This window comes from Haplochromis burtoni, unplaced genomic scaffold (assembly GCF_018398535.1).
Source record: "Haplochromis burtoni strain Fernald_Lab_line unplaced genomic scaffold, NCSU_Asbu1 Contig_17, whole genome shotgun sequence".
NCBI lineage: Eukaryota > Metazoa > Chordata > Actinopteri > Cichliformes > Cichlidae > Haplochromis > Haplochromis burtoni.
The window spans coordinates 1,977,279-1,995,183 of record NW_024582378.1 but is presented as its reverse complement, the minus strand read 5'-3'; the positions used below and the strand labels follow the sequence as shown (position 1 = coordinate 1,995,183).

At 41.6% G+C, this 17,905-nt stretch overlaps 1 protein-coding gene across 3 annotated transcripts in view; it reads right to left on the bottom strand.

Moving 5' to 3' along the window:
* Positions 1 to 433: 433 nt before the first annotated feature.
* The window catches only part of vps37d (VPS37D subunit of ESCRT-I), a 44,432-nt gene continuing 26,960 nt past the window's right edge, over positions 434 to 17,905 (bottom strand). For all 3 annotated transcript variants that reach the window (XM_005916037.3, XM_005916039.3, XM_042218294.1), the window contains 2 exons: positions 15,846 to 15,928; positions 434 to 5,248 (listed from right to left, as the gene is read on the bottom strand). In XM_005916037.3, the coding sequence (XP_005916099.1) occupies positions 4,712 to 5,248; positions 15,846 to 15,928 (620 nt within the window). In that variant the 3' untranslated portion in view covers positions 434 to 4,711. The remainder of the gene's footprint in view (positions 5,249 to 15,845; positions 15,929 to 17,905) is intronic.

The following is a 17,905-nucleotide window of genomic DNA, read 5'->3' as shown; positions in this document are numbered from 1 at the left end:
TAGTTCTGCAGGAGAAACAGCAGAGAGGGATTAAACCATCTCCTTTATACTGATCATAGAGACATTTGATTAATATCTCAACTCGAAACGAAAGCATATCAGCATATTAAAAAGTAATTAAAAAGTTTCTAATTATTAAGGAATTTGTGATTTATTATTTTTATTTGTGCACATTAACAGGATACTTTGTCATTTAAGTTTGTGTGGCCCAAGGCATGAAGTCACATGTGGAAAAAAAAAATAGAAGTAATGGAAAGACGAGGTGCGATTCATCCAGTCAACAATCAAAACAGAATCCTGGTTTTAGGTGGGTCCATCTTTTAAATATTTATGTTTTTCTGTTTTCAGATCGTTCTGGATGTTTGAACACCTGAACACAGACTTTAAAATAAAAATCTGAGTTATTCTCACGATTTTTATCTTTCAACAACAACAACAACAACAACAACATAAGACCCGTGAACACGTGAGGTTAAAACAGAGTGACTGCTCGCGTTTTTCTCCGACTTCTCGTCTGTTGTATTTACTTTATTGTTTTCCCAACAATAAATAAAAACACAAACAGCATAAAAAACAAACAGAAACACAGACACGTGGAAACAACAAACAGACACACATTAGTTCATAAAAGGCAGACATTAAAATGAAAAGGCGGGTTCATTTAGATCAGATGTAATGCGCCATCTGCAAGTTGCCTTTTAATAGCAGGAATACAAAAGCAAACCTTTTAAACCATTTTAAAAAAAAAATACTAAGATCTCAGGATACAAAAGGTGTTTGCACTCTTAAATCAATGACTGGTATTTTTTACCCAGACATTTTGAGTCTAATGGTGTGTTCAGAGTAAGTGCAAAGCGAGGTTTTGCCTCATGAATGAAGTCACTTTAGCACGTTTTATTATTTTTTTTATGTGGACAATGTGGCCACTAGCAGCAAGCAAGACAACTACTTTTATCCAGACTGCAGCAGATACAGATCCCTCCCTTTTTTCTGTATATATAAAAGAGAATCTCCAGATGCTCACAAACGATTAGATTTTCCTCCTTTTCTGATCACTTGTGGCATCAGGAGAACACATGGGAGGGGTCGAACGAATAGGGTTAAAATTTGCTTTAATGGACAGCGTTTAAGATTTACGGTCCTCATCTTTGAGGGTTAAAGTACCGCAGAACTGACGCTGGCTCACTTGTTTACACTTTCGCCATCATAAAGATCTGCTAAGTTTTAAGGGGCCTTCAAACAGGAAGGGCTGCTTGCAAGGGTGCGGTCCAGGCTCCGGTTGCATGTACCACCTCCTCATGTCAACCAACAGTATCCTTTACTCTTATTAGTACTTGCTTCAATTTGCCTTGACTGCAAAGCCTAGAAAAGCTTTGATCTGGTATCTCTAAGTTTAAGTGGCTTTTTATGATTTCTGGTCGCAGTGACGTTGCTGCTAGTCGCTTCCTGGGTGGACGCCCCTTGAGAACCAGCGGGCAAATCCTGTTGTACAGCAAGGGTGGCGACGCTTACACATCTAGTTGATTAATCGCTCGCATGCCCGTTACAAACATACAAGAACGTATTTTCGCCTCTCTGAGCGCTACAGGGTGCAAACTTTGCTTTGCGTTTACCCCAAACACACCACAACATTCCTGCTTCTCTGTAGTGAGATAAAACCGTTTTCAGATCTCAGGAGTCGACTTTTTTGAACTGAATGCTAGCGGACAGAAATGATGTGCAAAAAAACAAAAAATAATGTAAAAGATGTAAAAAACAAAACAAAACACACAACCTTTAACCTTCAAGCAACCAAGCTCTTAACTACATGGGAACACATTTTGTACAGCTCTGTCCAAGTTTGTGTGGTTTTCTTGACCTGTGATGAAATTTTCTAATAATTAATAATAATTATGGTTTTAAATCACTTTTATCCACTTACAAAAATGCAAGTCACTAGTAGTAGCCACAACAAAAAGAGAGGAAGAAAAAAAAATGTGGAGATTAAAAGTGAAAAATTCTAACAAATAACATTGAAAAACAAAACTCTGCATCATCTTTGCAGCACCAGTTCCAATAAAGAACAATGAAAAGTTGCAGAAGTAGATGGACGAACTTGTTTTCCCACACATGTATAAATACACAGCGCTCGGTCACTTGAAGGTTAAAGAACTCAGAGCCTTGGAATCCATTCACACTTCTAGTGCAAAGTGTATATAACGACTCTTCCCATACTGTGACGCGCTGCATGTAACTGGGCGCCGGGCTGTAAAAAGGCATTTTCATGTACTTCGTCAGGCTTTAGTAAGCACGTACTTATGAGTTATTCATCAGCGAAATGTATGTTGAAGAGCAGAGTCATTACAACTACAATGCAAAGCTTTTCCCTCCTTTAAATGATGCAAAATGGCGTGATGAGAAAATGAAGAAGGAAACCTCCTCTCATTTTACTGAGGGCTCGCATTCTCATAGAGATCAAGTCTGCCTCACTCTGCAGTTCAGTTTGACGGAGAGAGAGGAAAAAACAACAAAAAAACAACAACAACAACAAAAATGAAAACAGCGGGCTGCTTTGAAAAGGAGAAGCAGCTCCTCATTTAGCACGGTAAACAAGAAGCTTTGAAGTCAGCCATTTAAAATAGGATTTACATGAATAAATAAATCGCTCACTGATGTGAGGCAGAAGGCTTTGGGTAATCGTCTGTGATTCTAACACACATGACACTGCAAATAACACTGCGAGGTTCAAGTCTGGGAATTATTAATAAATACCACCTGCTCCGGTCTGCGCTGCGCCTTTGTTCAAACTTTGCTCGGCGGTCGCGAAGAATGAAAGTCGCTTTATTCGATGAGGCGACGGATGATGAGAGTTTATATTAAACGCCACTTTATTGATGTCATCGTTCACGTCGGTGACGGAGCGTCTCCGTCTGTCCTCGGCTGTACAAATTAACGACGACATACTCGTCCGTCTCGCCCGGCTTGTAGATGTGCGTCGCAACTCTGTGCTTCACCTCGATCTCTTTGAAATATATTAAAATAACAGTTAAAACTCTCACTAGGGACGGGGTTGGATAGCATTTCAAGTGTCAGATCTCCAGTAACGAAAAGCTGCTGTTTTTAGTGGCAGCTTGATTAAATAAACATGAGCCGAGCAGCATAAAGTATGAAATATTAATTAAATGTATGTGACACATTTAATTAAAAGCTGCAGGCTACTGTACTTCACCAGCGACTCTAAAACGCTCGGGGTGATTTAACGAGGCAAAAAACAGCACCGACTCCACGCTGGAGCGTTGCAGAGGTGAGAGAACGGCCTGTCGTATAAATATGTTTGTTTATAAGCGAAATTCACGAGTGGCCCGGATCACTGGGGATAAAAACACCCATCTGAACTGAACTTGAACAAGTCCGGCAGGTAAATACGAGACTATAACAACATGATGCTAACACAGCTTTCATGAAACTGTATGCCTGTGTAGTTTTACTGGTGTTGTTTGCAAGCTTCAGCCCGAATCAGAGTTTAAAATATCGAATATCACACTTTAACTGGTGCCCGTGTTCTTCCTGCAGGTCTCTATCCACGATCGCCCTCTGCTCTGCTGCTGGCTCTATTTTTCAGACATTTCTTTTACAGAAAGTTGAAAAGACGACATAATTTGCAGGCCAAGCAGGAAGTTCATGTCGCCGTATGTGCCTCAACAACCAAAAACGCCAGAAAAATAAGATTTGTAACAGAGAAAAGCTCATGTTTTATTGAGCAACATAATCTTAGGCTATAAAAGATTTAACACCACGCTATCACCGCTAAAGCTCGCTGGGTGTTTGGTGCCCTTCCACAGAATCCACGAGTGGACTATTTACTGGCATCTTTTATGTTGTGGAACAAAACGAGGAAAAAGTGTAAAGCTCACGTAAAACACGGGCCTTAATTTGAGCTACGAAGGACCGGAAGTGCAAAGTCATTTCCAGGTTTAAGACTCGTTCCTGTGGCTGTGAAGGGGAGAAGCACCTATCATCCACCTTTCAACACAGCTTGTTGATGGCGCAGTGTTAATTTTTACAATTGTTTCAGGCTCTCCGATTTCAATCTAACGATTTCTTGCAAACTTTTGCAGTTGCTCAAGTGACTTGGGTCGATCTCCAAGTCGTCAGGGCCTGTGAAAATTGTTATCCCAGCAGGTGGGAGAAAAACAAATATACCACCTAACACGCTTAAAAAAAACCCAGAAAACAGATTATTGTTAGTTTTTTCTTTAAAACAGAGTTAGGCTACTTATATCTCACAGGGTTAGAAAGTTTGGCACAAAAAAATCAAAGTACGAGAAGTTTTGGATAAGAACCTGAAAATGTCTGAGTGTGAAGCTAAAACTTTGAACAAACGCCGAAGTTTTCATTTCAGCCCCCATCAAATCAAGTTTTCCTCCAGCTGAATCTGCAGCCGGCTCCTCTTTTTGCTTTTGTTGTTCTTTAATAAAAAAAGGCTTAATGAGAGATTTGTTTACCAGCTATCACAGCCCATCCCTAGCCCCCCCTGCCTCGCTCCCTCTGCTCGCCTTCCCTCGATGTGTTACGTTTGAGTGTCATGGATGGAGAACAGAAACGGACGTCTGCAGCGCTGCCCGTCTCTCGATCAGTCTTTGCTTACATGATTGTGACAGCCACCGTTTTCTTCCAACGTCTCGGAAGACCTCTCGGCTTTTCATCCTCCCCTTGCTCCTCCTCCTCCGGCTTATCGGTACGGCGGTTCGGGCTGTTGAGGGTTCGGCCTGTAAAGCTGCTGCACTCGCACGGGGCGCCCGTTAGCCGGCCAGCCTCCCGATAGCTGTCCGATAACCCTGAGGCCCACCGCGTGGCCGTGTCCTGGAAGTGGGGCGCTGGGGCTGAGGATGTGGGTCTGTCCCAGCTGGGGCTCAGCGGTGGGGGCGCTACTTTGAAGGCATGGCGCCGAGGCGGGCGGGGAAACAGGGTAATGAGGGAGTAGAATGGCAGGCGTGAGGCCATAGCGCACTTGGAACACTCTAAGAGGTCCCTGCGCTAAAAAGCCGTTGGGCCGCTGAGGCTCCTGCAGCTTTTCCGAGTCCTTTACCTCCGGGGCTTTGCACTCCTCCGCTCTCTTGGTTTTCCCCTGCTGCTTCCCGGCCTGAGCGAGCTCTTGCATCTTCTCTGCCTGAGCCCTGCGGATGTGATACGTCTTCCTGGAGCTTTGGAAGGAGTCCAAGAACTCGTCCAGGCTTACGTTTCCCCCCATGAACTTCTCCAGGAGCTCCTGTGAAGCAGGGTAGACAAATAAAGCGGCATCAGCAGACAGGACGTCACACTAAGCAGAGCGGGACTCGTTCAAACAAGCTCAATCTGATCAGGGATGTTTACCGGTGAACTTTGTCCGACACAATATTTCACTGCAACTAAATTTAATACTACTACACATGTCCTACAACTATTACTTCTGGCAAAGCTTCAAAGACTGTGTGTGTGTTCTCAGCACCATCCAAGCATCGTCTGGCTGAACCGAGCACTGACAATAGAAGTTTTATTTATGGAGTAATCACTGAATTAATCACAGTCAGGTTTTTGTTTTGTTTTTTAACACATACTCAACCAAAACTCAGATTTATTCCACAATACTTACGTAGCTTCTTTAGAGTTCACCAAATTAAGTTTAAAACTTAACGATTAAAAGCAAGCTTACCCACTTTCCTGGAGCCTGGAGTTACTCCCGTTTGGTTTCCACACACCCACACACACACAGAATTAACTGACTCAAATCTTTGCTAAAATTGACACTTCCTCCTTTCAAGTTGTTGAGCTCATTCGGCTGTGCAGCTGACAGTGTTTGATGTGCAAACTGAAAGCGTGCGCACACAATCCACTGTCAAACCACGCTCGGTTGTTTGTAGGTGTTTATTGTCTCCTGAGAGCACACAAAAAAAAAAAAATCCACACAAAGCAGACGCCACTGTCTAAGAAAAGCTAGAGAAAATATTCGACTTTCGTGAGTGTAATCTAGGACATAATACGTTTTTCAGGTGCTTAAAGACGTTCAGATACCTCTGGTACGCCGTCCTGCTCCATGCAGCTTTGAGCGTTTAAAGTTGATGTAAATACGGATACTGTACATTTGTTAGACTTCTCTGTCACACACGCACACGTCCTTTAACTGCATTTTCATAGAAGCGTTATAAAGGTGGAGGTCATTTTCATGGTCATGTATACAAATAATCAGGTTCTAAATGGGATTTTAATTAAACATGTGCATGGCAAAAGCTACAAATGAGCAGTGAGGAGTGTGATCAGATGATAGTGAAGATCAGTGTGATCAGTGTGAAACTAAAGTTAATCTAACTCACAGCTTAGTGAACTTTTTAAAATCTTGGCATATTTGTAAAGAAACAGATTCTGTTTTCAGGGACTGATTACTAATTTTTGGCTACATGTCTTTATTCTTTGACTCTACTAGAGTGGCTCGGTATGATCCAAAGATCAAAATAATCCTTGTGTATCTTACACAGCTCCTCATAAATCCCCTGTTTTCTTTTAATTGGCTTTAAAACCGTGAACTAATTAACAAACAAACAAACAAACAACAAAAAAACCTGGAATTAAATAATAATAGAAATCGTCACATCTGAAGCTCTGAATCTGGTAAATGTTTCGCTTTTTTTGCTTGAAAACTAAATTTGTTAATAAATTTGTTGCCAGATTTCTCTGTCAGGTGGCTGATGGATATTTTCAGGTCTAAATGTGTTCTCTGATGTCCCCTATAACCTGATTTCTACCACTGACCTGGTTTCTGCCACATGTGTCAAAGCACAGAGTGATGCAGAGAGCACAGGGTGACCAACTGGACATCAACCAGCAATAAAACCTTCAATAAAACCTGATTTTTGATTCAAAACCTGCAATCTTTATTATCAGGTATTTGCATGTTCTTCTTTATTTGCTGGTATGTTGTGCATTAAAAAAATTAAAAATTGGACTAAGAAAATAAAGTAGTACAATTATGTACTGCTGTGATGGTCCTGGTGTTTATAGCCTTTAATTGCCAATTTAATTGTTGTTCGTATAATTATTTTATCCTTAATACTGTGATATATTTGTTGTCTAGTTCCTCTTTTATTTGTTGGTTTTGTCATACTTTAATGTTAGATATTTGTCTATCGATTAATTTTATTTTGAAGGCTCTTTTTCTTGTCTCATATTGTCTTTACGTCCTGCTTTTGTTTCTTTCCCTCCTTTATCGATATCCTGGTTTTTCCTAAATGGTTTGCATTAACCTCCTAGGACCTGGCGTCCACATATGCGGACATCACATTTTGGGTTGTCTAGACCAAAATACAAATTTTGCTCTACAAGGGCCTGATATCCACTTACGAGGACATTATACTGCCACTGTTCTATCAAATTTAAAACAAATGTCCTCATATGTGGATTCTAATTTTTCTCAGAAACAAAAATCAGGTTAAAAAAAAAAAAAAAAAAAAAAGTTAATTCTTTGTTTTTACATTCATCAGCTCCTAATCAGCCAAATAGCAAATAGAAATTAAAAATGCAGCCATGGAAGAGTTCGGGTCTTAGGAGGTTAAGAATGGGAAGACGTGGAGTCACCAGCGAACTGATGGACAGATGAGGCTGATGTTATTCTAATTAACTCTAACTTTAAACTTTTCAAGATTTAAAATGTTCAATTTGAAAGTGACCAAGCTGAATAATTTCATTTTCATTTTTTGATCACTATATTGTCATGCTCTGTAGTACGCCATGGCTGACAGGCCTAAAGTAGCAGAATAAAGCAGATTTATTCACAAAATCCTTGTCTCGTCTTTAAAAAACTCCCAAAAAGAAACAAAACTAAATCTGATTAATAATAATAATAAATAAAACTGAAGGTACTTTGGAGCAAATTGTGTATTATAATACATTAATATCATTTTAGTAATAAAATAGTATTTTTGAATGATGTGCATCAGGGTTTTCTATGCTTTGTTCATTTTATTTCTTTCTTTTAACTTTTAAGTTTTTTGCGGACTTAAAATAAACCCCTACACTTCTGTGAAGTACTTTGTTAAGAAATGTACGGTGTAAATAAAGTTTATTTTATTATTGCTATTTGACTGGATAAAAGTGAAGACAGTAAGGGATTTTTTTAAATCATTATAATCATAAAATAGCATAGGTTTTGATTTTATTCTAACTTGCCACTTGCCGTCACTGTATTAAAATGTTTTGCTGCTAGAGATGCAGCATTTACTGCTGCAGAAGTCTTCACTTTTAGAGTCTCTGCACAAAATATTTGAAATAGAAGATGTAAAAGCAGAAAGAAACTGAAGCATGGAGGCAACGTTTAAAGAAATATTCCTGTATGAAATATAACTGGGTCATAATTGACCCCCAGTTGGTGATTTGAGTTGCTAGAGCAGCTTGGTCACGTGAGGGTTAAAAATGGGTCATAAACACTGTATTTAATTGATTATTTTCACAGTGATTTTCTCAGTGGGTCAGAAGAGTTTGATACACAGGCGCATGAATTTGTGACAGTGAGGGGTTAAATCACAAAAACAGCTGTTAAAGCGGATGTTTACTCCTGCAGAGTACCCTCCATTAACAGTCACCGTCATGTGACTGGTGGATTTTTGGGTTTATTACATTTCCTCCCGCTGTGTCTTCCCCCCACTGCGACTTGTGAGAGGTTCTCCATCTGGCGTGGACACCGTGAAACAAACAGAGCCCCGGTCCCCGAGAATACGTTGGCCTTTCTGACAATAAACAACAGCTGCTACAGGCAGAGTGCTTTTAATTTCATCCGGAGTGAGCAAACTATATGTGACATTTTAGTTTAATGTTCATACTGCGCAGCACACGTCCAGAAACCAAAGTCAGGACAGGAAGAAGAGCCACGACTTTGACTAACACGCAAGTCAAACATCACGTATGAGTGCATACTTATCTACAATAAAGCCTGGCATCTTTCCTGGTGTTCCCAGCTTCTTAGCCGTTGAACACTAACAACGGGTGATTTCTAACCACATGAACAGCCTCCATGGCCACAGTTATATACAATCAGCACCTAGCATCAGATGCTTTGACAAAATTTGTGAAAGAATGGTCCTCTCAGGAGCTCAGTGAATTCAGCTGGCTATCGTGTAGGAGCAACCTGTGCGACAAGTCCAGTCTAAATATATTCCTAGTGAATATTCCACAGTCACATGTTATTGGTTTTATAACAAAGTCAAAGCGATTGGAAATGACAGCAACTCAGCCACGAGGTGGTAGGCCATGTAAAAGTCGGAGGATCAGTGGATGCTCAGGCACATAGCGCACAGAGGTCGCTGACTTTGTGCAGAGCCGTTATCTACAGACCTCCAAACTTCACGAGGCCTTCAGATTAGCTCAAAAACAGAATGTAGAGAGATTCATGGAATGTGTTTCCATGGACGAGCAGCTGCTTCCAAGCCTTACATCGGCAAGAGCAATCCAAAGCATCAGAAGCAGTGGTGTAAAGCACATCGCAACTGGACTCTAGAGCAGCGGAGACGCGTTCTCTGGAAAGACAAATCGTACTTCTATGTCTGGCAGTCTGATGCACGAGTCTGGGTTTGACGGTTGGGTTTCAGGAGTTGGGCCTGGAACCTTAGATCCAATGAAAAGAACTCATGCGTCCAACTTAGTGGGAACAATTTGAGGATGGCCGCTTACTCTTCCCACCTGACTGTGCAGCAATGCACAAAGCAAGGTCCACAAAGACATGGTTGAGGAAGTTTGGTGTGGAACACCTTGACTGGCCTGCACAGAGTCCTGACCTCAACCCAACAGAACACCTCTAGGACGAATTAGAGGGAAGACTGTGAGCCAGGCCTTCTAGTCCAACATCAGTGTCTGATCTTACAAATATTCTCAAACACACTCCAAAACCTTGCACAAAGCCTTTCCAGAAGAGTTGAAGCCATCATAGTTGCAGTTGGTCGACATCATAGACGTGCAAAGGCAGACAAGGCTTGTATACATTTTTATGTGAATTTTGTTTAGTCTTCGTTAGAGCACCTGTCGGACCCCCAACATAGCTGAGCCAGCGCTTCTCCCTTTCTTGCTCTTACTTTTCTCATGTGCGACTAACTTGCTGCCGTTTGTTTTATATGAAAGTGACAATCACGTATTCTTAATGGTCTCAGCCCAGTAGTTTGCACCTTCACGAAGGTGCCCCTTGTTTGTGGCACACATTTCAATCCAACATCTGTACCCGTTACAGGAATTATGGTTTGTTTTTTTAAGTACAGATGGTGTGGTAAGACATGGAAACCTACAAACATTTACCACTAGTAGTCATTGGGCCAATGATAAGGGTATGCTGGAATTCAAATCCTACGAATTTGCTCACTTTTCTCCTTTTTCCTGTCTAAAATGTTTGCCACACTGAGTTTTAGTTTAATGTAATAACCTTGGTGCCACATCTCCTTATAGAATGCACATTTTTTGGTTGTTATCATGTATTAGTCTTTATAACAGCACAATACTGCTTAGGTAATTTTTATTTCTCATTTGTTTTAGTAAAAAATAATAACCTTGGTCTGTATGACAAAGACTAAACATGACAAGAACCAATGTTTCCCTCTGGGCTTTTGTCTGACAGCTTTTACACTTTGCCAGCAGGCCTTTAGGAAAATGGAGCTGTGAACTAGCGTTGTCAACTTGAAAGAAAAATCCCAAACCAGTGTGCGCTGTGTTCCCTCAGCTCAGCAAGTAAAACAAGGTTAGCTCGGAGGCTGACAGGTGATTTAATCTATGCGAGCGTGGAAGCCAAACACACGTTTGGGTTTTGTTTCCTTCATCAGATATCCATCTTCATGTCGGTACCTGACGAGGAATTTTCCCTATATGGAAGAATGTTTGACTTAAGGCGACAAAATAAGAAGATGATGCTGTGCAGAGTCTTCGAGGGCTGGGATCCGTTTGTCATGGTGGCCAAGAAAAAAAAAAAAAGCTTTGAGAAGTTTTAAGGCCACAGAGAGACTAGTGTGAATTAATCTGAGAGATGATGTTGGGAAACAGCTGTATCTGATGTCAGCTCTCCTGACGAACGACCATGAAAATCAAGATGGCTTCCCACTGAACCGACCGCTCTGTGAGGGCTTAATCTGAAATGAATCCACACAGATAGCCGTGGAGACATAAAACAGCTTCATGTGTATGGATTCGAGCCCAGTAAACTGTACAACTTTTATTAAATGCCGACTTGAATATTTTTACAAATTCTTTCATGTGTCGCCAAATAGTTTAAAATCCCGTCAGCTGAAGCTGTTCTGAGGCTGTTTGTAAAGCAGCAGACCGGGATGTTTACCAATGTGTCTGCTCTCAGGTGTGCTTTTTCATTCAGTGAGGCTGCTTGGTTTGTGCTGGGTGTTGCTTAATCAATCAGCAAGCAGCCGATCCAATGACTGAGTCGTGCTGGTATTGATTGCAGCCACACGAGATGGGGGAGGGAGGCGTGCTGGGCGGATCAATCTGAGCCGGGTGCAGACGTGTGGGTTTGAAGGTGGGGATGAGACTCTCTCAGAGTCCTGATTGAGGCCAGAGGAGCGTGCAGGATTTAAACAGGACCGCTGTGTTATCGTGGCACGTTGTGTATGTGCTGCACACCATGACAAAGATAAATGTCAAAACATCGCTGCTGATGCTTTATTCCAGCAAAGGCCTTCCTCCAGTCTACTTATAAGTGTTTTATGTTTACACAGAGCACACTTTGGATACTCCAAGCACTCATAGTTTATACAGGATTGTGCAAATGTTTAGGCGCTACAAGTAAAGTAAGATCTTTAAAAGAAAAGACCAATACCAGTCATATAATCAAAGATTTGGTCATTAATTTCACACTAAGTGAAGGGGAAAGGAAAAGCAAGCCTCCAACTAAACAGCAACCAGAAGAGCTAGAAAACCTTTTTTTTAAAAATCAGTTTGACTCTGTTTGGTGAAATAAGATGAGAATCCAAATACACTGCTCAAAAAAAAATTAAGGAACACTTTGAAAACATCACATCGCAATTAAAAAAAAAAATCACGCTGATATCTACACTGATACGTACTCGATAATGTATTAGGAAGGAAAGGATGCCATATTGTTTGATGGAAATGAAACATGATTAAAAAGTGTTCCTTTAAGTTTCTTTGAGCAGTGCATATGAAGTTGTTGAAAAGCCTTCCACACTGACAGGAGCCAGCTGACGTGTTTTGGGCATGTCGTACCAAGAGGAAACCCGGGGTAAACCCGGGATAAACTGGAGAGATTATGTCTCTTGGCTGGTTTGGGAATACCTCCGAAGTGCTGGAGGAAGAGGTCTGGGCCTTTCTGCTGGGACTGCTGCCCACACAGCCCAGACCCAGATATGAATCAGAAAATGCACGCATGGCTGGTTTTATGGTGTATTACTGTATTAGAATAAATTTCTATAATGCATGAGATTATCACTGGTATACCAGTGCAGCTGGTAACTCATACCTCAAACTAATCCTTATTTACCTCATACTGTACTTTGATGCAGCTTCTCACTCTTTACCTTACTATATTATTCTACGTATTCAAGCTATATCCTCCATCTAAAATGAGCCGCTTTAGCTCTCTTTTCCTCTGCCTCTACGTAAACTGTCTGCCGATTGTCCAGCTATTTCTTCCCCATTCGAATTGTGTGCGTAAAGCAGAATAAGCCTGTCAGTTTAATTCCAGTTGGGCTTTAAAAAATGACCGATGTGCTGTTGATAAACACTGCCTGTGAAAAATCCTCCACTAATCCACGATGAGCCGGCCAGGCAGGCGAGAGAAGTACGACTCCAAAAATCTACCCAGCACATGCACGGCACTGTCCGCTGTTTAGTAATCATCTTAAATTGGACAGTCATGAAGATGGGATGAGCTGAACGTGCTCACTGGGCTGTGGATATTTGTCATGCTAGTGGATGATGGGAATTACACAGTACAGGCCTACATGCAGGTATTATTTACTACAGTGATGAGCTCATCCTGATCATCCATTCACAGCCTTGTTTATTCCTGCAGAACAAATCAAAGGCACTGGCTAAATTATATTCTAGTGGACAATCAATTACAGACAGTTGTAGCTGTGGAGTGTCCTGAGCTGCTGTGATCCAAAAACATTGTTGTCAGTCTCATTTCTGCGGCTCATGCAGGCGTGTGTGGTTTGTTTGGATGTGGCGAATCTTTTAAACTAAAGTTTTTACTTACAAATTTTTATCAAGTTTAATTTACAAGACAGCCCATTTCTCCTTTTAAAGTCAACAGGCAGCTGTTTGGGATCACCCCACCAACACAGAGGGAATTTAGAGTTATTTGGAAACTATTTACATTTTAGTGAGTCATAGGATTTGGCCACGCATAGTAAGGAATTAAGTAGGAAGGAGCATCAACTTTTTGGCAATTAATGAGATTGATCCCTTATGTTTGGAACAGACGTACACTCACTGGTCACTTCATTAGGTACATCTCTTCATTGCTCATGCAAATATCTAATCAGCCAATAACATGGCGACCTGCTCAAGTTTAAACTGAACATCAGAAAGGTTATTGGTGATTGGCTGATTTACTGGGACTTTCTGTGCAGGGAAAGGCAACATGAACTCATAAACACTTGAGTAACTACATCTCTGAATGCACAACATGTCAAAACTTGCAGATGGGTTACAGCAGCAGAAGACCACACGAGTGCCACTGCTGTCAGTGAAGAACAGAAAGCTGATGCTGCAGTTCACACAGGCTCACTAGAACTGGAGGAGACAGAACACTGGGGATATTTTATTGACACACGTTCTGCCCTTCAGTATCAGTTGAGCATTGTTTAAAAACCACAGCCTACTCGAGTACTACTGCTGAACATGTCCAACCTTTTAACCACAGTGTTCCCATCTTCTGATGGCTGCTTCCAGCAGGATAGCATGCCATGTGATAAAGCTCAGATCATCTCACATTGGTTTCTTAACATCATAATTAGTTGTCTGTACTGAAATGGACTCCACAGTCACAAGAGCTCAATCCAACAGAGCACCTCTGGGATGTAGGGGAACAGGAGATTCACATCATGGATGTGCAGCTGACAAATCTGTACGATGCTATCGTGTCCATGTGGACCAAAATCTGAGAAATGTTACCAGCACCTTGTTGAATCTAAGGCTACGTTCACACTGCAGGTCTTGATGCTCAATTCCGATTTTTTGATCAAATCCGATTTTTTTTGTCTGCTTGTTCACACTACAAATAAAATGCACACAACCCTCAGTGTAACGCTCAAAGCGGCCCGCATGCGCAAAAGAAGACGTCACACACAACGCGCTCTGTTTAGACCCAGAGCAAACATATTGTTTGACTGATGGCCCTTAATATAAAGACTTCGGACTTTACGTTTCCCAATTTTTGCTTTAAGTTATTTTGTTATTTACATAATAATGTAAATAACCTAATAATGATCCTTATTGCTGTTTTAGAGGAGCGGTGCTTCAAAGGATAGTTGCAGATTTCTGTCAGAATCTGCAGATTATACAGTACAAATAAAATGTTCACGTTTCTCCAACGTTGTCTTCCCAACAGTTTCACTAACATCTACCTGGATGGCCAGGAAGCGTTCGCGATGTCTTCTCGGGGCTTCTCCGGAGCTGATAATTGGCGTCTGTCTTGTGTCAGTGACGTAAAAGACGGATTTAATGCGACATGACCGTTCAAACAGCAGTCGCTTTCTAAAACATCGGATATGTATCGGATTCAGTACCACATACGAAAGTGACCCAGATCGGATTTGAAAATATCGGATTTGTGCCGTTCACACTGTCATACCATGATCGGATATGGGTCGCATAGGGTCAAAAAAATCGGATTTGATGCGCTTTCGCCTGCAGTGTGAACGTAGCCTTAATTAAGGCAATTCTGAACACAACACGTTACTATCACATGCTTCTTTTCCACTAGCAGTGTTTGAGTTTTGGATGTTTTCCATTACAATTTAGTGCCACCTCGATGTGGGTGGCCCAAAAGTCCTGTGATGTAATTTTTATGCGACACAAACAACACGACAAGGGTTGACATTGAGGTGATTGGAAAAGATGCTAAAGGTGTACCCAGTAAAGTGGCCAGTGATCATACATGATAGGTTTAGGTGTATATTTGTGATGGACTGAGGTGAGACAGACCTGTACGTCTCCTGCAGACATGTCTGCTCTGTTTTCTTAATCCTTAACTTAAAAAAGAAATCTCTGCAAATCTCCAGAAAGGGATCGAGACAACACCTGTTTTGCAGTGGCATGGACTGCATATTCTAGTCTATGACAGTCAGGTTAGGATAAACAAGAGGGTCGGGAGAAAAGTCTGGAAAGATAAAAACATTTTCTGTCTTTCCTTAATCGCTTTCTGAAGCCTCACATTAATCTTCACATTGATCTATGTTGAGCTAAATTCTGTGTCTTTTCTCATCTAGGATATTGTGCTTCTTCCCTCCTTTCTGCCTGCAGCTAAATGGATTTGAGCCCTGTCTTCAGAATTCAATGGTGCAAGGACACTTGGTAGCTATTGCAGAAAAAGGGCAATTAACAGAGAGGCAGCAGTTTGAATGCAGTGCTGACTAAACACGTGTACGTGGGGGCATCGCTGCTGAGGCTGCTCTGGTGAAGTGGGTAGAGCTCACTGTATGTACAGCATGCCTCGTGGCTTTCGAGATCAGACTGTACAGAAGAGGGTGGGCTGTCAGCTAGACTAAAGGCTTTTGAGAGGCAGCCGCAAGAGTGCTGCCAACGTGATGAAAGACTGTTTGATTCTCTGCAAGAACAAGAGAAACCAGCTCAGTTTTCACAGCTTTTGCGCGTCTGTGTGTTTTTACCTCTGAATGCTCCTCTGCACGTGCCACCTCTTCTTGCAGGAGGTTCTGCGCCGTCTGCAGGCTGTGCTTCTGCACATGAGCCTCTGCAACGACAAAGAGAAACAACATGGATGCATGAAGATTACTTTAAAGGGAGCTGGAAAAGAAGAAAAAAAAAAGATCCAGAAACCAAGAAACCACAGTAGAGAAAATTATTTTCCAAATCACAAAGAGCCTTTAGGGTATGTGCTGACGAGGAGACGCTGGTGATGGGGTGGGCGTTTTCTGGCTAGTAAAAAGGGGAAACAGGGGCTGTAAATATTCTACTTTGAGCTATTTTGGGAAACCGGTTGCAGTTTGGTTTGACCACGAGGTCAGGCTGATCCGGGGGCTCATTCTTGCCAGTCTCTCATTTTCTCATTTGCATTTACTATTGACAAGTACATAAATGATTTAAGTCTCTGTCAATATGATAAAAACAAATGCAGGAAACTCTTAAATAAAAAGATGAAGACAGCAGCTCACAGAATCGTAAGAACTGCATCACAAATAAATGCAAATGCCACCAAAGGATTTAAACCGGCTCACATCAGCATCGCATCTAAGCGAGTAAGCGGCGACGTGATGGCTGACAAGATTATGTTTCGACGTTTTAACGTGTCAGCAAACTGTCAGACGCTGATGAATGCTCAACACTCCTTTAATGTTAAAAATCTAATAATAATGCTCTAATTTAATGGTTTGACATCTGGAAAAATCTCAACAATGACGAAGTCAGATGATCGGACAGGTTGTAGGCCTAAATCACTAATATGGACTTCAAGGTGAAGGCGAGTGTCTAATGAACCACAGTGGTGCCACGCTCACGTCGTGCACCCGTTTGAAAGGCAGAGATGGGAAAAGATTACCATGTTTACAACCTTAAAAATGAAAGGAGACAGTGCTGTGATGACACAGCAGCACTGCGCAACAGTCATGCGAGTGAAACTATCACGAACACCAGACTGGTGGGTGGAAGGATGACGTCTGCTTCCTTTTTTCGGACAGAGAGCAAAGAGAGACAAGTTGCTCCTCAAGGGAAAGATTCATTATGCTCGCTGTTCTTCTGTACGGGTTAGGGTCACCTCTGCTGGCACTAGCCATCGGTTTGGTATTGTTCTGGGGGTTTGTCGACCTTTTGGATTTTTGTAACCTGGCGCATACTGCCACGGTTCTGGGTCGGTTCGACCCAGCATTCTGTGTTTATTATATTTTGGTTTATTCTTGAATGATCGTTTTGTTATCTTTGTGATTTGTTGGTTATTATTTGAATTCCATGTTTCTGTTTATTCACGTTTAAGGATTTGTTCTTCGGTTGTGTCTCACGTTTAGTTTAGTTCAGGTTCCATGTGTTATATTCTGTCTGTCTCTCAGTGTCGAGTCTGCGTCTTTGTGTAGTGATTTCTTGTTTCCTGTTTTATTGTGAAGGTCTGCGTCTCATGTGAGTGTGTTCAGTTTACCTCCCTTGTCTCGTCTCGTTAATTACTCCCAGCTGTGTCCCCCACCTGTGTGTAATCTCCCTGTGTTTCTCTGAGTGTATTTAAGTCGTGTCTTCTGTCATTAGTAGTGCTGCTGTGTGTACCCAGCTCATCTGTGTTCTCCCTGCTAGTCCGTCCGTCATTTCAGTCCTGCCTTTGTGTTCACTAGTTTAGTTGTTCTCAGTTTAGAATGATTTCTGTTTCCTGTTTTATTGTGAAGGTCTGCGTCTCATGTGAGTGAACGCATGCACTTTACAAGTGCTGCGTTCGGATCCTCCTCTATTTCTTCCACGCGGCTCATCTCACTTGCCGTGACACATTGTGCTGCTGCCACTGAATATACAAAAGGTATGGTTGGTTCAGTTTTTGCTGCCATTTTAATTATTTATCAGCACAGAAGCTCTGATATTTAGATTTAAAGATTATACAGCGGGAAACGTTGCAACAGTTTGAAACCCATAATTCATAATCCAGTGCTGGTATAAATGGTACACAGCTGTGGTGACGTCGCCGTTGACTTCCAAAGACCAGCATGGTGGTTATACTGGAGCCAGTAGTCTGCAT